The sequence below is a fragment of the Primulina tabacum genome, chromosome 16, assembly GCF_025594145.1.
Source record: "Primulina tabacum isolate GXHZ01 chromosome 16, ASM2559414v2, whole genome shotgun sequence".
In the NCBI taxonomy this organism is placed as follows: Eukaryota; Viridiplantae; Streptophyta; class Magnoliopsida; order Lamiales; family Gesneriaceae; genus Primulina; species Primulina tabacum.
This window is the reverse complement of record NC_134565.1, coordinates 34,697,327-34,717,881: the sequence shown is the minus strand read 5'-3', so window position 1 is coordinate 34,717,881 and position 20,555 is coordinate 34,697,327. Positions and strand designations below refer to the sequence as shown.

At 36.4% G+C, this 20,555-nt stretch overlaps 4 protein-coding genes across 11 annotated transcripts; 3 read left to right on the top strand and 1 right to left on the bottom strand.

Annotated features, from left to right (window-relative positions):
• The first annotated feature begins 1,520 nt into the window (after positions 1–1,520).
• LOC142529210 (zinc finger CCCH domain-containing protein 24) lies at positions 1,521–7,728 on the top strand. Of its 4 annotated transcripts, none has more exons than XR_012815852.1 (15): positions 1,522–2,041; positions 2,231–2,323; positions 2,409–2,732; positions 2,888–2,960; positions 3,216–3,348; positions 3,428–3,581; positions 3,744–3,827; positions 4,326–4,448; positions 4,753–4,926; positions 5,069–5,203; positions 5,460–5,555; positions 5,749–6,063; positions 6,825–6,868; positions 6,956–7,286; positions 7,466–7,728. XR_012815852.1 is itself a non-coding variant. In XM_075634672.1 (14 exons), the coding sequence occupies exons 1-14, from the start codon at positions 1,592–1,594 to the stop codon at positions 7,203–7,205; spliced, it is 2,358 nt and encodes a 785-aa protein (XP_075490787.1). In that variant the 5' UTR covers positions 1,521–1,591; the 3' UTR covers positions 7,206–7,728. The 4 variants fall into 4 exon arrangements, 2 of the variants coding, with proteins under 2 accessions (XP_075490787.1, XP_075490786.1); XR_012815851.1 differs by having other exon boundaries at positions 7,435–7,728; XM_075634672.1 differs by having other exon boundaries at positions 1,521–2,041; positions 4,843–4,926; positions 6,956–7,728.
• A 630-nt stretch (positions 7,729–8,358) lies between these two features.
• LOC142529211 (4-hydroxy-3-methylbut-2-en-1-yl diphosphate synthase (ferredoxin), chloroplastic-like) lies at positions 8,359–14,540 on the top strand. 5 transcript variants are annotated; one of them, XM_075634677.1, is made up of 20 exons: positions 8,359–8,484; positions 9,122–9,338; positions 9,621–9,778; positions 10,336–10,442; positions 10,524–10,624; positions 10,702–10,778; positions 11,104–11,223; positions 11,324–11,554; positions 11,920–12,036; positions 12,132–12,206; positions 12,297–12,374; positions 12,512–12,571; positions 12,659–12,721; positions 12,909–13,053; positions 13,142–13,280; positions 13,496–13,573; positions 13,650–13,809; positions 13,900–13,998; positions 14,099–14,203; positions 14,303–14,540. In XM_075634677.1, exons 2-20 carry the CDS (start codon positions 9,125–9,127, stop codon positions 14,402–14,404), a joined length of 2,229 nt encoding a protein of 742 aa, XP_075490792.1. In that variant the 5' UTR covers positions 8,359–8,484; positions 9,122–9,124; the 3' UTR covers positions 14,405–14,540. The 5 variants fall into 5 exon arrangements, with proteins under 5 accessions (XP_075490792.1, XP_075490791.1, XP_075490789.1 ...); XM_075634676.1 differs by having other exon boundaries at positions 8,373–8,484; positions 9,091–9,338; XM_075634674.1 differs by having other exon boundaries at positions 8,393–8,623.
• Positions 14,541–15,003: 463 nt separating this feature from the next.
• On the top strand, positions 15,004–16,224 carry LOC142528543 (uncharacterized). The gene is made up of 3 exons (XM_075633585.1): positions 15,004–15,107; positions 15,213–15,314; positions 15,736–16,224. Exons 1-3 carry the CDS (start codon positions 15,033–15,035, stop codon positions 15,850–15,852), a joined length of 294 nt encoding a protein of 97 aa, XP_075489700.1. The 5' UTR covers positions 15,004–15,032; the 3' UTR covers positions 15,853–16,224.
• Positions 16,225–19,822: 3,598 nt separating this feature from the next.
• On the bottom strand, positions 19,823–20,555 carry LOC142529989 (large ribosomal subunit protein uL11-like). Its single transcript, XM_075635737.1, has one exon. The coding sequence runs from the start codon at positions 20,501–20,503 to the stop codon at positions 20,003–20,005; it is 501 nt and encodes a 166-aa protein (XP_075491852.1). The 5' UTR covers positions 20,504–20,555; the 3' UTR covers positions 19,823–20,002.

Genomic DNA, 20,555 nt, shown 5'->3' with positions numbered 1-20,555 from the left:
TTTTTACTGTGAATATCGATAGGGTTGACTCGTTTCACAGATAAAAATTCGTGAGACTGTCTCACAAGATATATACTCTATGATTATCGACGACGTTTAATAAATTAAGGAACTCTTGATTCTGTGATTGATGCTACAATTATAATCTAAATCATGTTTGGTTCCGATTACAAAGTAAACAATTAGCACTCGATCCAAAAGAGATTAAAAAAACAAATCAACTTTAATTAGATACCTTTTTTAGAAACCATAATTTAAAAATTATTAATAAAGATAGTTGTATGTCATAATCCAGGGAAGAATCGATACCTTTCCATGTGGGGAGAGCATTTAATGCTGTCAGCTAATAGACACGCTTAACTAGGCCATTGGCTAGCAACGTGTCATCAAAATGGTCAAAGATTTAATGTGACATATATAATATAATATAATAAATTATTATTAAATATAAAAAAATAGAAGCTATTATATATTATAGGAGTGGCTTAAAAATTATAAAGCTCCAAACCTACTTTTATCATGTTTGTCTTTAACGGAACTTTTTAAAAAATATTCTCATGGAAAATATTGTTTTCACTTCAACAGTTCAAGTAGATGTGTATCTTTATTTTTATATTATTTTATTAAGTTTAGGTATTTAAAGTAACTAATTTTGATATCATGGTCTGTTTTAATAATTATATATATTAATAAAATGTTAAAATTTTAATGTAAGTTATATGTAGTTCAGTGGATATGTTACATGTTCAATTCTTATTGAAGTTTAGGTTATATGTTCAATTTTTATTGAGGTCATTTTTTATTCTTTTATTTTTAAATTTATATATCAAAATTACGGTTTAGTCCCTCATTATTTCTTCTAATTATATTTTGATCCTCATTTAAATATAAATCAAATGAATTATAAAAAATATTATACAAGCACGCAACGCGTGCGTCGGTGCACTAGTAGTAATGAATGATGTGACATGTTAAGATTTATATTTCATCTATAGTAAAAAAATATTGTTTTGCTCGTTTCATATACATTATTATTATTATTATTATTATTAACTGAGTTCATTAAGGATTGTTCGGTAAAATAAACGAGTGTTTGATCAATGATTATGAGTTTAATTCTTCATATCCACACTTTCTTGACGCGAACCAGTCCCACATGGTTTGCTCAATTTTATTTAGACGTTAACATAATTTGCAGTCTATTACATTATTTTTTCAAGAGTTTTCTTAGTATATATCAAAAATAATGACTGCGATTTTGTCTGAGAAATATAACAAAACACAAGCAGAAAAATGGTCCAACTCCACGGGATATGTTATTGCATCAAATGAGTGATTTTTATGTGTTTGTTCTGCATGTATATTTGAGTAGAAATACCTCACCAATTTCAAGAAGAAAAATACCTCATCTTATCTTACTCATAAAAATGGTGTAAATAATTACAAAAAGCTCTCGCCATGTTTTCTAGTTTATTTGAATAATAATTTATTTTAGTAATTGTTTTACTTAATTAAAAAACCCGGAGGCAATAGTTGCCTACCTCCAAGTCGTCAAGCGTGCTGGTTAAAAAAAAAAACCCTAAACCCTCCAATGGAGTGCCGCGATTCCTCCGACCAACAGAACCCGCCGGAAAAGAGTTCTCTTTCCTCCGAGGCTGATAACAATGTTCCCGATAAACGGAAGAGGGAATCCGATCCGGACTCAGAACATCAGAACTTGTGGTGGAAAACGACCCTGTGCTCCTACTTCCGGAGGTTTGACGGCTCGTGCAGCCACGGGGAGTCATGCAGGTATGCCCACGGTGAGGCGGAGCTGCGGCCCAGACCCGACAATTCCTGGGACCCCACTTCCGAGCGGGCAAAAAAGATTGCGAGGACAGAAACTAATGGAGGAGAAAAAGAGGAAGAGGCGGGCAATGTAATGATGACGGAGGCGTTGGAGGCGGAAGGTGAGGAGAATTCTTCGGGATTATCCAAATGCTTGGTGAATTTGCCGATGAAATGGACAACGGATGAATTGAAGAACTTCCTGAGTGAAGAGGTGAGTGTTTTTTTTCAGGATTTAATTTGCATTGGTGAAATATGTGAGACGTTCTGCATTAATGTTCGGAATGTTATTTCCATTTTTTCGAGTTTAAATCGAAGTTCTATACTTTTCTTTGTGTTTTCAAGTTCTTTTTATTAAGCTTTGATTCGTGCATTATTTTTCTCGAATTCTGTTGCTCAACAGGGAATTCTCTTCAACTCGGTCAAGAAAAAGAAAGGCATGTATGTTGGATTTGTAACTTTTGAAAGCATAGAACATGCCATAATTGCAGTGAAGGTATCCTTTTTTACAGGGGTTAGGAAGATTCTTTTCGGGGCATTTAAGCAGTTCGAATTACGGGTATCTTGTTATAATTTTGCAGGCCCTGGATGGGAAATCTATTCGAAATAACAGAACCTTGAAGGTTTCTGATGTCGTTCCACGGTCTTTTGAGAAAATGAGTAAAGTTGCAACTCATTCTAAGACAACCCAAGAAGAAGAGAGCCCTTCACAGGTTGGTGATGGTTCTAATGTGATTGCAACAGCTATTGATGACGACGACAATGATGATGGCAGTTCAATTCCAAATGGTTTAGTTTTAAAGGGTAGAAGTGTCCGCGACGTCGTGACTCCTCTTGCTCACTTGACATATTCCAATCAGATCGAGACCAAGAAGAACTCTCTAATGCAGAATCTTAGAAAATTAGTTAGTAATTTGATACTTCTTCATTGACCATTGTCTTCTTGTTTTGCAGATTATTTCATTTAATTTACTTTATATATATGTGTGTTTGGATTGTGTTCTAAAGAGAGTTTCAATTCACTATTTGAAATTTCAAAACTTGTATTGATATTTTGTAGACTAACAATGTGCGGAAGGCTTGTCCGAATGGAGTTTCACTTCCGGAATGGATTCTGAAATCTAAAGAAATAGGTGTGTTATTCCGACCTTGTTTGAGAAATTGAATAAAATGATCATGCCGATTTTTTTGCCTTTTGCTGTCATTTGGATATCTAAACATTAATAAGATTATGTACAAAGCTCAGGGAGTAGGGACTGAAGGAGGGGCGGCACTTGTTTATGTTTTCTGGAGCATCTTTCGTTATTTATTTGTGACCACAATTTAAAGCAGGATTGTGGACTGGATGCGCAGATAAATCTATAATCTTTTTCGGTGCTGACATTCAGGTCGCCTTCCATGTGAGCTGATGGATGTGATTGAGTCACCTCTTATTAATGGATACAGAAACAAGTGTGAATTCTCTGTGGGATATTCCTTGCAAGGCAAACCGACTGTTGGATTTTTACTTGGGAATTTCAGGTGGTCTGCTGTTAACCAGATATTGTCATAAAATTTTCAGTGTTTGGTTCCACTTAAAAAAATTGAACAAATATTATAGGGAGGGTGTGACTGCTGTTGAGGAACCTGTGGGCTGCCCAAACGTTTCCAGAATATCTGGGAAATATGCTGCTATTTTTCAAGATTATTTGCAGCATTCACCCTTGCCTCTGTGGAATAGATTAAATAATTCTGGATTCTGGCGTCAGCTTACGGTATGCTTTGTTTGAAAATCACAGTTGGCAGTTAATTGTTGTAGAAAAATACTAAATTTATCCGAACTATGTTTTATGGTAGATCTCGCGGCTTTACTCAAATATGAAGTAGAAGGAAGCAATACTCCACCAAATAACTATCGTGTTAATATTTATCTTTAGGTTCGTGAAGGCAGGAAACCTTGCAAGTCTTCTGTGGCTGACAATTTTGAGAACTTCATTCAAGAGGTCCTGCTCATTGTGCAGGTTATGTCCCACCCAAACTTTTGTGGCGACCACTTACACAAGTTTTATAATAACATGTAGATAAATAATCTAATATAAAAAAAATTGATAGTTAATATAGTTTTTGATTTGATTTGATTTGATTGATAAATAACAATTTGTTTGTTTGTTTGTTTGTTTGTTTGACTGATTGATTCATAAAATTTGAGATAATATGATAAAGTACTATTTTATCTTTTAATAATTAATAAAATGTTAATAATATTATTTATTAAAGGTAATATTGTAATTTAAATTCAATAATTTGATTGATGTAAGATAAATAATTAATTATTTGATTGATTAAAGATAAATAATTAGTCGATGGATAAATAATATGACCAAGTAAATATGCGATATGATAAGATAAATTATCAAGGGATTAATTATGCGGGACTTCAAACTGTGCTTGAACATAAAAATTTGATAAGTGGGAACTCATTCATCTGCATTCATGTTTTCAATATCTCTGTGATGCAGGTTTGCACACTGGGTTTTGATGATGGACAGGTGAAAGTCGAAGTTGAAAAGCTAGCTCAAGCATTTTCTGCTGGATCTTCAACAGAATCTCCTTACTTGCCTCTAACGGCTTTTGTGATTCAGGTAATGGTTTGATGGCTATGGTTATGCTACACTACTTAAATAATGATCTTTGTTCCATTTCCTTGTTCTTTTAATAGAATGAAGCTGTGATGGGTGTAAGAATAATGAAAGAGAATTATAGGAATTCATGTTTGAACTGGGAAAATCAAAAGCCTTAAAATATAATGGGGAGTTTTTGTTCTATCTCTCGTCTTACCTTATAGTACGTTCTGGCCCATTAAATATTCTTAAAAGTGGCTTTCCTCATTATTTGCATCTTTGATATTATACAATCCTTTATCTCATTAGTTGTGGCAACTTATAGGATCACACTGGAATATCAAATGTTGCACCTTCTGATTCCCCCATGAGATATGTTTTTACTCATAGAGATGAAGGTGATTGTGGACTGCAGATGACTGATGATATTGTAGAACCAAGAATTCATGATCACATTAACGATCTTCGCTTTTCAATCTCGCCTACAGCTTTCTTTCAGGTGAACCCGTGTGATACTTGTCTAATTTTTCTGTCTGCTATTGTTCCTTGTTTCCCATCTACCTCAGTTGCTCGTGTCTGATGAAAAGAAAAGAGGAAGAAGCCAATTTAGAGAATACTCATTTTCCTACAAACTCTTACAGGTTAACACCCTTGCAGCCGAGAAACTGTACGCTCTTGCTGGGGACTGGGCTGGTCTGGGTCCTGATACATTGCTATTTGATATTTGCTGTGGCACAGGGACCATTGGCCTGACTTTAGCTCATCGTGTTGGTATGGTAATGCAGACTAATCCATTTTAAACATATATGTATCCTAGTTTTTGTATTGCACAGAGTTATTTCATAAAAATCGGAAATTTTTTTGAGGTACAAATTAGACAGCAAAGAACAAATTGAAAATAAAAATCTGACCTTGTTTCATATGCTACTCTTTTATGCATTTTTACGGTGAGTACTTCGATAGATCATTCAAAATTGTTTTCCCATCCCTTCTCCTATATGACACGTAAAATGCTGTCATCTAAATTCTCAGGTTGTAGGCATTGAAATGAATGCTTCTGCAATTTCAGATGCTCAGAGGAATGCAGACATTAACGGCATAAAAAACTGCAATTTTGTTTGTGGAAAGGTTATGTTGGATTACCTTTTGTTCTTTTCCAGCTCGCTAAATTCCATCATCGCTGCTGATTTAAAAAATGAACTAGCTTTCCTCCTTATCCTATCTCCGCCTTCTTTCTTGTGAAGCACAGTTTTGTCGAATTATTTGGTAATCTCTGTTGCACTAACTTGATTTTCCGTGTTTTATTTTGATGCATAGTTAGGCAGAGGACGTTATTGCGTCATTGATGAAAGATTACCTAGCTTCAGCTAAGAAACTAGATGACATTTCGGATGCATCTGAGAATAATGAGGAGACAATCAATGCAAACAAAGAGAAGATGACTGATGCAGACCATGTGCTTGGACCTGAAGATAGCTCGAGCATTGATCATGAGAATGGCAGCAGTGGGAGTAAATGTTCAAGAGATGAGAACGAGCTGCAAAAGAAGTTTACCTTGAAAAGCAGTGACCCACTGCAGCAATTCAAAAATGTTGTAGCTATAGTAGATCCTCCACGTGCAGGGCTTCACCCCACTGTAAGTGATGTTGAATTTTATTTAGGAAGTAATGTTGTTGTCTTATCTCTTGCATCCATTCTATGTTGCCTTCCCCAAGTGACTGAACAATACAATATGTAAAAATAGAGGAGGATTTCTGGTCATACCATGTTGCACATGAGTTTTGAAGTTGCTGTTATCAGACATCATTTGAAAGTGAGACCACGATATATTTTAATGCCACATATTGTTCTGCCAGTAGTTCCCTTAGTTGAGCCAACTAGAGCTCAAATTGCTCAATGATATTCTCCACCATCGACTTTTTTGCTTCAAGGTGGCAAGTTATTTCTGGGGATTGGCTGCCTTCAAAACACTCTCTGACTTAGTTTCTTTACAAGCCTCTGCCCCACTCCAATATAGGTGGGAAATAATTTTCGTAGTACACCGAGACCAATGAACTGTCGACCCTGTGCTAGTATATAAGCCTATTGTACCAAATTGTGAGGAGAATGTGATTGATCTAAAAAAAATTATTTTTGGCCTTTGAAACCCATCCAACTGGATAAGAGTTGTCAAAAAGGGCAATTCTATCTGCTGCTGCACTTGCTTACGCTTCTTTACCCTCAGATAGTACCCAAAATAAAGCTCAGTCTCATACCACGTTTTCTTCCCTTTGCCAACTCCTCCAAATGACCTCCCAGTTGTTGCCACTGGATTGAAGCCTTTTTTTCTGGCAAACATGAACTTTCTATTCAAATATGTCACTTGTTTGGTGCTGATTGCTTACATTTTGATTGTAGGTAATCAAGGTTTTGAGAACACAATCTCGTTTGAAGAGGCTCGTGTATGTTGTTACACGACGGTATTTTTGATCCAGCATAGTTGCCATTAATATGGTCTATAGTTTAACCTCTCTATTCTCCTTTTTCAGCTACATTTCTTGTAATCCTGAAAGTCTTGTGGCAAATGCTATCGAGCTTTGCACACCATCTGGTGACAAAACCGAGAAAGGCAATAACCAGAACAACTGGCAATGGAGACATATGAGTGCAGCTGGTCTGGCTCGGCACAGATCCAAGTCTATGCCTTATTCTGAACCGTTTAAGCCTATCAAAGCCATGGGAGTTGATCTTTTCCCTCATACACCACACTGTGAGCTAGTGATGCTCCTGGAGAGGTAACCTATCCCAACGCATCAAGAAACCATCCTTTCAAGTAAAAATGTGTTTCCCATCGAATGGTGGTCGCTCTTTATGTTTTTGGTGAGTTTGAATATCCTTTTTTAGCAAATTTATCCTTTACAATTATTTCAGTTAACCTTGTGAGAAATCCTGTTTCTGTAGCTCTAAACAAATGTTTCTTCTTTCGGCCATTTTCTGTCATTAAAATGCTTTCATATGTCCTTTGAAGGTCATGATAGCACTTGGTTATTGAGATACAGTTAAAAAGGAAATGGCCGTCAAATAAACCATGCGAGTTGCTACAAATATGCTGTCGTTACGTTTACGATTCGCAGAAAAGCCTTTGGTTAAGTAGTTTTACAGCTAAATGATACATGGAACATTCATTCGTACATTTCTATTAACCTGAACATATTACCATAAAGATATCTGTAATAAAGAAATCGCTATTCAATAAAGTGTGTAGAATAAATATGTAATCCATATATTTTTTTTTATAAAGAAAATATTTATGTAGAATAAATATATTTATTAGAATTTTTTTATTTTTTATTTTGCCAGTATTTTAATATGTGATTGTGTTTCTTGTGTTGCACACGATCCACAAAGATGAGTTCTGGCTAATAGCCTCAGTCACTTAACAGAATATTCTAACCGCCAAAAATAAAGTTGACAATGTATTTGCAGTTTAGTCCTTGGATGTCTGGCTAAATTCAACAAAAATGCATTGATTGTAGATTTCGACCCAAAAAAAAATTATTCTGATTTGGGTAAATAAAAAAACACTATTTTCTTTGATGAGCATAATATTTAAAATATATTTTATGTTTTGGTCTTATAATTTAAAATCTTCTTTACTTGCTATTTTGATTCACTAGTGCGCGAGTAAATTGAGATCCAAATGTCTTTTAAGTTTTACAATATATTTTAAAAGTTTTACATTTTAGAAAATTGCTCATATTTAAATACACTTATTCAAAAACGCGTTGAAATAATTATGTTTAATAAATATTTTTAAGTAAAAATTTAAGCCAAATGAAAACAAAGTGGATCATACGTTTATATAGCAAAAATATTGGACCAAAATCGAATTTACAAAACTTCAGGGTGCGAATATGTGAACTAACGCACCTTCTCCGACTGTTGTTTATTAGTTATGTACGAAGCATTTTGTATGGCTGTGAATATTCATTCTAACAGGGAAGAACGAAAGATGCTGATGAAGTAAAATTTGTCGGCTTACCAATTCGGACTAGCTTTCAGACAACATATTATCCTCGTACGTATAAAAATTTTCCCCAACAACCTGTCTTTTGCAATCCGAAACTTTCATTTTTCTTCGCCATTCGAAAAATTGAGCTCAAAGTGTAGCCCAATCAGTTGGTTTGTTTCTTCATTTCGTTCTTCTTGTTTTCTCGGTGAGTCGCGGTCTTACTTGATTCTGGTTTCAGTTGAATGTTTGTTGCTAGGTTCTTTCGGATTGTTATTTTGGGATTAATATCTGTGAGAAGATTTCGAACTTCTATTTGATTCTTCGGTTGTTTTACCGTGTGTGAGATTATGTGTTTCTGTTTTTCATTTTTCTCCACTTATTTGGGTGGGATTGCCTGGACTATATAATTTAGTTGACAGGCTATATTGGGCACTGGGCAGCTCGCTTGTTGGGTTCACCCTGGAATTTTATGAATTTCAGTGGAACCCGTTGATATAAAGTGGATGAGTGTCATGGCGGCATCAATTTTTTTAAGTTTATTTAGTTGTTTATCTCGGTTTCTTGCAGCCAAACAGCGCTCAATATGTTTTTCTAACTCTTTTGTGCCTATTCTTTATGCATGAAACATTTTTTGGCAATGTTAATGACTTAATTATTGTTTTCATATTATAGGAGTGTGTAGTCCTAATATTTGGTGGCGTAGAATATGACTACAGGAACTGTTCCGGCTTCATTTACCGGCCTAAAAAGCAGGGATCACCATGGCTTGGGCTTTGGAAAAAATTTGGATTTTATCAGGGTCTCTGATTTGCGAAGGATCAAATTTCGCCAGACCAAGGTTGCAGCGATTAAAAATTCTACCAGTCCCGGTTCAGAAACTGTTGAACTCGAGCCGGCATCAGCAGGAAGCCCGCTCTTAGGTATCTTTACAACATGTAACGTGCTTTACTATCGCTGCTATTTTGACAAAACCGTAAAGGCCTGTTTTTTTTACAAAATCTATTACTCCATACCATGAGCATGATGTGGTTAGACTGGTTTTCAGATATTATCTTTGTTTTCTTTTGTGGAGAATCTTTTGCATCCCTTCAGAAAAAGAAAAATCATTTACCTTTTTGTCTTTTTTTATAGCCCTTCATCATACAGTTGCTATTAGAAACAGTATCTCTATGATATTTGATTCATCGACTATTTAAATGTAGTTCCTAGACAGAAATACTGTGATTCTATACACAAAACTGTGAGGAGAAAAACTTGCACAGTGATGGTTGGAAATGTTGCTCTTGGTAGTGAGCATCCCATCAGAATTCAAACAATGACCACAACAGATACAAAGGATGTTGCTGCAACTGTTGAACAGGTTCTACTACTTTTCAGCGTTATAATTCGATTCAAATGAAAGAGGCATATGCTTTACATGCTAGTTATTGAATACTTTGTTACGATGAAAGATAATTTCTTGTGGCTGTGTTTTATCATATTCATGTTTAACTAAACATTTATCCTATGATGAGCTAATATGTAATCGGTAGGCTGATAATCGTATTCACAGAGTGTGGATTGGTCTTTGTTTCTGAAATGAAGGCCTAATCAAACGATTATTACGAGTCCTACTTGAAAAATAATTGAATGGGTCTGATCTTGGAATATTGTTAGATGTGTAATATGCATGTCATAATCATCATCATTCGCACTCCACAAAACTTGTTGAAAGTTTGCATACAGTGTGTTATTTTTAGTACAATGAGAATCCAAATCATTACCTAAATATCTTTGAGAAGTTAAGAAGCATCATTTAAGCCACTAGATTTATCTGAAGGATATAATACTGTGGAATAAACTTCTTGCGGCATTATGCTTTATCTGTTTAGACTAAGCCTCTATACCAAACAGTATTTAGAACTTATATACTTGCAGGTAATGAGAATCGCAGACCAGGGAGCAGATATTGTTAGAATAACAGTGCAAGGAAAGAAAGAAGCAGATTCATGCTTTGAAATTAAAAATTTCCTTGTCCAGAAAAAGTCAGTGTCTCATGAGTTTCATTTGGTAGTTTGTATACATATATCACTGTCATTGATACTCAATAATTCCTTATTATGCAGCTATAACATCCCTCTAGTGGCAGACATTCATTTTGCACCACCTGTGGCAATGCGAGTTGCTGAATGCTTTGATAAAATTCGTGTCAACCCAGGAAATTTTGGTGCTTAATTTTCCTTTCCTTCTCTCCTTTTTTCCTTCATACCAACTTAAGCTACGTAACATGTAAGTACCTTTCAGCCGACAGGAGAGCACAGTTTGAGAAACTGGAGTACACAGAAGATGATTATCAGAAAGAGCTTGAGCATATTGAAAAGGTCAGAGCCAAGAATTAGACGCTTTGCAGCTGATAATATCCCTGTAGACTATATCAATAAATAGATTACAGACAGGATATTAAAAGAGGAAAATTAATATCTTATCGATGAGTTGACTTTCCCTGTTTTTATTTGTTTGATCGTTGCATTGTTTTCTTTCTACTAGGATAGCATCTATAGTTTTCCCACGGAAAAATAGAAAAGCTGAAAAACCACATCTGTGTCTTTCTTCGTGATAACATGGATGTGGCACAATGCTGTGGTTTCAACCTCTCAGATCTAATCTTTATGACATTTATAATGTTAATATTTATCTGTAATTTAGGTCTTCTCTCCCCTGGTTGAAAAATGTAAAAAGTATGGGCGAGCAATGCGCATTGGAACAAATCATGGAAGCCTTTCAGATCGCATAATGAGCTATCATGGTGACTCGCCCAGGGGAATGGTAAGTATGAATTTCAACACTTGAAGCAGCGCTTCATCCCTTTCTATCTAATTGTGGCTTCCTTTAACCGCTTCCAGTAACACTATTTGATCCTCAACAGGTTGAATCTGCATTCGAGTATGCTAGGATTTGTCGGAAACTGGACTTCCATAATTTTGTATTTTCAATGAAAGCGAGCAACCCAGTTATTATGGTCCAGGCATATCGCCTTCTCGTAGCTGAAATGAATGTTCTGGGATGGGATTATCCATTGCACCTGGGAGTCACTGAAGCTGGAGAGGGTGAAGATGGGCGAATGAAGTCTGCCATTGGTATTGGGACACTACTAATGGTATGCCTTTTCTTCGTAGTCATTTAATTTTACATTATCTTAAAAAGGATTGATTTTTTAAGGAAACTGTAGTGAGTATGATATTGCTTAGTAGTTAAATCTATCGTACAATCGAGGTCTTACCGTACCAAAAGTTATAATTGATTGTAATGATGTAATTCAAATTGTTTAAACCACGTAACAAGTCATATACAAGGTTTTGATCGCTATGCTTTATAGGTAGCCACCCGGTATCATAGAGGCAACCATTGGTCCTGACAATATTTATGTCCCATTTGCACGCAATATTTACTGTTGTTTGTTCCATTAATCATTTAACTGCAGTAAATTTTTTGTGGCTTTCAAGGTCTCTGTTGATTATGCAGGATGGTCTCGGCGATACCATCAGAGTTTCCCTGACTGAACCTCCTGAGGAAGAGATTGATCCCTGTAGAAGATTAGCTAACCTTGGTACAGAAGCAGCTAAGCTTCAGAAAGGAGTGGTACAGATGCTACATAACATAGCTATTATTTTGATCAATCATTTTCAGTATTGATCAAGAAAACGTAAAGGGTTTCTTGTTCTTGATATAACTAGGCACCTTTTGAAGAAAAACATCGGCTCTATTTTGATTTCCAGCGTAGAAGTGGTCAATTGCCCGTGCAAAAGGAGGTCAGATATTGAATTTTCAACTTGCTAGTTGAATTGGTTTCAAGGATTTTTTCTTTGCCTTGGAACTGATGTCAATTCTTTTTGATACAGGGTGAAGAAGTTGATTACAGAGGTGTTCTTCATCGTGACGGCTCAGTTCTCATGTCTGTTAATCTGGATCAGTTGAAGGTATCTGCTATGATCTATATATACTGTGCCAGTATCATATTTTGAGATAGAACCATTTTGTTTAATAATTCATTTCCTTTTTTTCTTCTCTTGTGGTTATGCTTTTCTTATTTTTTATTTTTCTCCTTCCCCTAAAGGCACCCGAAGTCCTATACAGAGATCTAGCAGCAAAACTTATCGTTGGAATGCCATATAAGGTACACTTGAAAGTCCTTATTGAATGAATCGTGAATTTTGCCTTTCTTTATGGGTGATTTTTCAAAAAAACTCCATACCCAATGCAGGATTTGGCAACCGTAGACTCGATCTTGTTGAGAGAGCTTCCACCACTAGAAGATAAAGATGCTGTAAGTATCTTTTTATTTTCCACTGACACTTTCAGTGATGGCATCCACCATCACACTTATTTTATGTTCTGATATGTAAGCTTTATTATCTTGAGAAAGGCAAAATCTCAACATTTAGCTGCATATTTTATTGAGCGTTTCCCAATGGTTGAGAATAACTAGATCGTGGGTTCCATACTATAAACAGCGACTGGCGCTCAAACGATTGGTCGATGTAAGTGTGGGAGTTATAGCTCCTTTTTCAGAGCAATTGTCGAAGCCATTCCCCAATGCCTTAGTCCTAGTAACTCTCAAGGAGTTGTCAAGTGGTGCTCAAAAGCTACTCCAAGAAGGTGTGCCAATAGTTGATATTACTTTAAGCATTCTGCAGTAATAATTTTTTGCGATGCTTTTTGTCGTGCTAACTTGGCATTATTTTAGGAACACGTTTGGTTGTCTCTGTACGTGGTGATGAATCTCAAGGAGAACTAGAAATTCTTAAGAGCATTGACGCTACAATTATTCTTCATGATCTACCATATGCAGAAGAGAAAACTAGCAGGGTTCATGCTGCAAGGAGGTATGTGGTAGTACCGAGTGCTTGCTGTTGTATCAAAACTATTGATGATAGTTCCAGTGTTACTCTTCGATCATTCCGCAACATGTAGTCACTCAGACACCATAAGCAATTATTGCTATTAGCAGGTCTTACTATGCAAACTACATTGACCACATTTTTAGGCATTAAAACCATGGATTTTGTCAGGTTTATCTCAAGTCGAAGATATTTTGCAGGCTCTTTGAGTATCTTTCAGAGAACTCCTTGAACTTTCCTGTAATTCATCATATACAATTCCCTGAAAAAGTTCACAGGTACCCAAGCATGACATATCTTTGCTTAGACAAGATTCAGAAATCTGAAACTAATATCTATTCTGTGTACTGGTAGGGATGATTTAGTCATTTGTGCTGGGGCAAATGCAGGAGCCCTTCTAGTTGATGGACTAGGCGATGGCATCCTACTAGAAGCTCCAGATCAAGTATTCGATTTCCTTAGAAATACGTCATTCAATTTGTTACAAGGTTGCAGAATGAGAAATACAAAGACGGTTAGTATAATACCATCAGAAGAATTATGAACATGTATATAATTGTAAATTTCTCATGTGATCGATCTTTGTTCAAAATTCTTGTATCAGGAATACGTGTCGTGCCCATCTTGTGGAAGAACTTTATTTGACCTTCAAGAGATTAGTGCAGAAATAAGAGAAAAGACATCCCATTTGCCTGGTGTTTCGGTAATTACTAATATCCATCTCTCTTATGGGTCAAAGCACATTGCTCCGACACGAAACCAATCATATCGAATATTTCAAATGCTTTTTGCCCCGCTTGCAGATTGCAATCATGGGCTGTATCGTGAATGGCCCCGGAGAAATGGCTGATGCAGATTTTGGTTATGTTGGTGGCGCTCCCGGAAAGATCGACCTTTACGTTGGAAAGGTGACCAACCACTTTCACAATTTGCATCAAATGAAATGTGGTTTGCTTTGAATGAATTTTTCCTTATCACATTATCAACAAACATATCTCGGTTTTCAGACGGTGGTTAAACGAGGCATTGCTGTGGAACAAGCAACTGAGGCTTTGATCCAGTTGATCAAAGACAATGGCCGTTGGGTGGAGCCACCTACAGAAGAGTAGAGAGGAATTTTTTCCATAACAAATAATCTGTCAAAATTTATTACAGCTGTTGTATAATGTATCAAGATTTCCAATTATCTGGAGCTCAAATTAAATGCAATCATAGCTACAACATTGAGTTGCCGCTTGAGATTAATTTGGAGTGTAAATTATTTTCTGATTGATGTCATTTATTATGTAGCGTTGTAGTTATGATGGTTAACAATGGCCAATGCCTATATTGTTTGAAAGAGTGCACGATCTTGTCTCGATGGGATGCTTGGTATCTGATAAAAAATCATAAGCGCGACTACATCGAGCGTGCGGGATTGTATTTGCACCAACTTGAGCTCAGATTGATTAAATTTGAGATACTACTCGAGCTTGATTTCAGCTTAACTCGGGTGGAGTTTTGACTTTTGACTGAATAGATCATGTAGTTTGTGTGAACGGATATATACATGTGAGCATTATTTTACTTCCAATGATCTTTGCATTGTGCATGCACACAATATTAAGAATAACGGCATTGACAAAATTAATAAATATAATAACAAAAATTAGCCAATAAATTAGCTTTGGATTGTCATTATTCAGAAGCAAAAACGTGTGTCCATTTCAAAATAGTCGCACTTATTGAATATATAAAATGAACCGTCCAAAATCCGAATCAATTTCTCTGTTCTCAGATTCGAAAATCACCATGATTAGCGTTCTTGCTCAGGTCTCTCTCTGCTCATTCAAGCTTGTCTCTTTGATTTTTGAAGATTCGTGGTTGCAAGAAAATCCAATACATGGTACAATTGTGTATAATCGTGTATTTTTGCAGGAGAGTTTATTAGGCGCGGCGCTGGGGAGCTTGTTAACGGGAGTGGTGGTCTTCGAGCAGCGTAAAAGCATTTATCAAACAATTTCCAAGACCCAACCTCAGGTGATCTTTTTCTATTCTTGCTTATTTCTTTTACGGTGATTGGATTTTTCAAGCAATTGTTTCTTAACATTTCAGTGTCATCTAGAACATCTGACATTATGCATTTGTTGTATGAAAATTTTAGATAGTATTTTATCCTTTGCAAATCTTGGAAAATGATAGCAGTGATTGTAATGCTTGGGAGTGAGCATTTTGATGTTTTGAAACTAAAGCTATCACTTGCAATTATACAAAAACGGTATTAGGATATTCAGCATGCTTTATTACCTTCTTTCATATATGTGCGGTACCGTTTCAGCCAACAGTAATCATTGAACTTCGGTACATGCAGTGATCATTACTTCAAATTGTGCAGAGATGACAACTTTCCGTTACTTACAGCCACCTATAATGTGCCTGTGTAATATTTGAATGTTTTCAGCCAAGACAGCCTATTTTCGGAAGAAAATCCCGGCTCGAGTTTGCACACATGTGGAACAAATCTGTTGATAAGACTTTGGGAGCTATCATTGAGTCTTTGAGCACACAAGGATGGTAGGGATGCTCTTGTGATATTGCTGTTGATGAAGGTTGTCTTTGTCCAGTAAGCTCATACCTGTCTTGGGTTTCCTATTTCTATTTTTTGTACCTGGTTCACTTAAGAAAAACACATTATCTGTCTTGCTTGGTTATTGACACCACCTCCCATTTCTTGTTTCGAGACGGGGGGCAAGGAAAGAACAAAGATAAGGATCCAGTTGATAACAGTACAATTGAATTGTAATTTCTGTTGTATTTTCTTCTGCGTGAGGGGAATTTTTTTTAGTCTCTCGCTTCTTTTCTCAAGCAATATTTACATTAACAATTGTCAAGAAAGATCCTGCATTTATGTCAATTTTTGCAAGGTGACAGCTCGTCGTGATTGAAGTAATTTTGTTATGCTTTGTTGATACACACCCTAAATTCAGCATTAATTGTTGCATCCCTTGGCCGTTCAATTTTTTTAAATTTTTTTTTGGCATTTTTATGTTAACTTTTTTGGTAGATTTGAGAAATTTGTGTAAGATATAAACTTTGACTAATGAGCTTATTCACCGTTGTCGGATATCCAATTGTCAAAAAATTGTTAATTATAAGCTCTACAAAGTGGTCAATACACAAAGTGATTGTGATACTCTGCTGCAGTAGAAGTTGCATGAGACCTAATTTATGGCAAGAGATTTTATTTGCACCATTGAATATGAACTCAGTTTGAACTAGTATAGTTGAATGAGACTCTTTTTTCGCATAAGCCATCTGGTTTCTAAAGCTACATTGGCTGAAACTAATCCAGAATCTGAGTTGATTTGAACTCATTATGCCGAAGCTAACTCCACACTAATCTGATTAATAAGATTCGAATTCAAAAATTTCTTTACAAGGGAGTCGAACTCATTCGGCTCAATACAACAGATATTGATGAATTTCACATTGTTGTACTTGGTTAATATTTACAATAATTTATTTTAAGTGTTTTTCAGTTTCTATGTGCAATTTCTAAACATTTCATTAACTTTCTTCGAAATATTTAAAATAAACTTTTGCAAACATTCATTGTGTTTCGAAGAAATCATGATCAGTATTCAGTAGATGCCCAGGCTGTAGGTTACACGGTTCTTCGCGAATTCCGATGTATATTTTAATGTAAATTATTTAGTTCAAGTTATGATGACTACTACTTGCTTCATTTTCCTCGCTTGCATTTCTATGTTCTTTAATTAATTTACGACTCTGGTTTCCTTTTTCGCATTTGCACCTGCGAATGAGTTGCCTTTTGTTTGCTGTTCCTTCTGTATATTTATCTATGAGATCACGGCATTCTCAGTTCAAGTGTATATAATCTAGTCAAACATGAACACATTCTCATCTGAAATAATGCTTCATTTTCTTGTCTGGAATAGCATAACAACGAACCTAATAATACGGTCATGAAAGTACTGAATTACATGCAAAAGCCCATACGAAGAGGGAACACAAAATTACTAATACGGGAATTCATTGGGGGTGAGAATTTCTCCAATAATCTCATGAAGCATTTACTTGCCTATCAGGATTAGCTCTTCTCGAGTTGGCTCGTCGCCTGATCACCACGAGGTAAACACCCATGACTGTGATGCCCACAAACAAGAAACCTATTAGGATCGCCACTATGCTGCCGGCACCCAGCCTTCGTGCCCTCGTGGACGTGCTCTCATGTGCCGGAGTAGACTGCACTGTGGCTGCTGCTGCTATTGGCAGCGACGAACAGTCTGATGAACCGCATGGGGAGTTGGCACTTGGATGTAGTGTGGTGGGGTGGAAAAACGTGTATGCTTCAGGTGAGAATGCGATTGGACTCTCGTTATCGAGCCCATGAGACCGGTCTTCGGCGTTGGTGATGACGAGGTAGGAAAGAAAAGCAAGGATTAGCAAGGAAGCCATTGTTGGGGTCAGTAGTGTTTTGGTCTTTTGGTGCCTTTATAGGATTGGGGGTGTTGCTTGTAATTGAATTTAGGTCCTCAAAGTGGTTCAAAAAGAATGGAGTTGATGATGGTCACACTTTCTCTTGCCTTTTCTTGATCTTAATGCGATTTATCTTGTTTGGCCACCCTTCTAAATTTATGCGACTCCCTCTTACTTCCCATAATTATACTCTGCGACTTCAAAGAACTTTTGAATAGACTAGTTTCTGTGGTGGTCTGCACTTCAAATACAATTGCTTGCATCCGATTTCATATGTAATTGACATTTTTTCCCATTGCGTAATTCGTCTAGTGATATTGTAAGAATGGTAGGAATTCACTAGGTATATTTGCATGGCGCGTTCTCTGAATATATACCATAAATAACTAACTGGACCATATATGATACAGTTCGATATTTTAAATATCAAATCTTTTTTATATAATACCATCACAATATGTGAGCTATATTCAGGATATACAAAATGTATTAAGATGAGTCTAACAGAGACTCTTCCCCCTTTCTCGATCTAGAAAATTTGTGTTCATATGTAAATTTTTTCTGAAATTTCGAACTCTCCCCACATATAATTTCGCTTCGCCCACTTTCGTTCCGGATTCGAGATCCCGTTTGGGTAAAATGAAACTGTTTTGCTTTGCTTAGAGGATCAGCAAAGGGTCACAAGTAGATGAATTAGAACAATAAGGTGTAATTGCCGAAGCTGTGGGCTGTACTCATAATGATTGACTGTGTCGCAAGCGCATGCCAAAGCTGAAATCACTCGATACATAATACTAATACCAGCCACCCCACCCCAACCTTTTTGAGCATATGTATTCATGCAACTTCAGTACATATTAATTAAACAATTTTGCAAAGAATAATCACAAGCCCCATAAAATGCAACTCCAGATTTTAGAGAAGGATTAAATTATTTCACTTGGGCAAAAAGATTTTAAAAATTGAGATCAATGTACCAATTTTGATCAGTTTAATTCCTAAGATACCATCTTGTGCAAAGTATAATCATAATGGGAAAACTTTTTTTGCTACAAAAATTAATGTTCGGGGTTTTCTTTTATTATGCTTAGTTTTTTTTTAAAAAAAAGGTATTATTAAAAATTAATCTTTTGCGAAAATAAGTTTTATTGCATTTCGAAAACTAAAAATAATCAAAAAGGAGTCTTTTGTTTTATTTTATTTTATTTTTGAAACGGGTGTCTCTTGTTTAATAATACTTTGCAACATACATGGACGGTACCCGTTTCAAGCTGCAAAATGAACAGATTTCGCAGACAAAACATTAAACAGAGGTCATTAATTTATCCCCATATGAGAGTGAAAACATGCATGAGACCAGTAGACTAAACAACCCACTTGATTTCATCTCAGCGCTTCATTTATGCATCAATAATACAGTAGTTAATATAAGCCAAAGACGTAGCATTAGCTCTCATATTCACCTCACATCAATCAGAAAACAGTTCAGTTATTAAGGAATCAAAGTGAATCAAGGCAGCAAAGGCTCTTGGAACCCCCATGGCACAAGGCGTGTGGGCAAAGACATTGACCTTTCGAAGACGAGGAACGCTGGGGGTGATGATTTATATATGTCAAACAATTTTGGGTCAGATTTAAACATATGGCTTATAAACAATAAGCTTCAACAAGAAACTAATAAGTTGCACACTCTTGAGTCAATAAAATTCCAAATGTTTTCTGGCTTATTGATATTTTACTGCAAGACTCTCTTTATCGCCATGAAGCTAAAGTTTTACTACCTCAAACAGTAATCATACATCAACAGTGAAACCATAAACCTTCCAAACCATAAACCTTGTCATACTATTCTCATATATTTCATAAAACTTAGCTCATTTGTTAACTCTCACAATCCAAATTTCCGAGACATTGATATGGAAACATAAAGAGAGTATTACAAGCAATTAAAGAAACAAGAATGTACACAAAAAACACATCCAAAAGCAACCATGAAAGAAAGGAACAAACTCAGTTGCGCATCATTAGGAAAAAGTAAATTATATAGCTTTCTCAAAACTAAATCGTCTGTAATAAAATCACGGAATCATGTGAACACAGAAGTTTCCACCCAGCATCAAAAATTGTTTCCAAGACATTTTTTCCTTAAAAAAACTCATAAATAAAACAAAATGAAACCCAAGAGTACATGAAATTGGAAATAAAAGCCCGCACTCCGAACCTTTAACTCAGTCTAGTGGAATTTCCACGTCGCCATCGGTGATCTCCTGCTGCAAATCCTTAGGGTCCTTCCCATCAACGGTACATCCAACGGAAACGCAGGTGCCTAGAATCTCTTTGACGGTGCCGGACAAATCCTTGGCCATAGAACGAGATCTCATCACCTTGGCGATCTCGATCACGTCGTCGAGTGAGATATTCCCATTGTGCTTGATGTTTTTGGTCTTCTTACGGTCACGCTCGGGCTCCTTGAGCGCCTTGATGACCAAGGCAGCTGCAGAGGGGACAACCGTGACTTTAGCCTGACGGTTCTGTACCGTGAGCTTGACGGTGACGCGGAGACCTTTCCAATCCTTAGCGGTTTCCTTAGCGATGTCTTCTCCGATTTTCTTGGGGGATAGACCGAGGGGGCCGATCTTAGGGGCAAGGGAACTGGCGGCGCCAACTTCTCCGCCGGTGACGCGGACGAAGACGTCGACGACTTGTGAGGGATCGAACTTTGGCGGCATCGTGGGCGGATGTGCTAGGGTTTTGGGGAATACAGAAAGGTACCACAGCAAA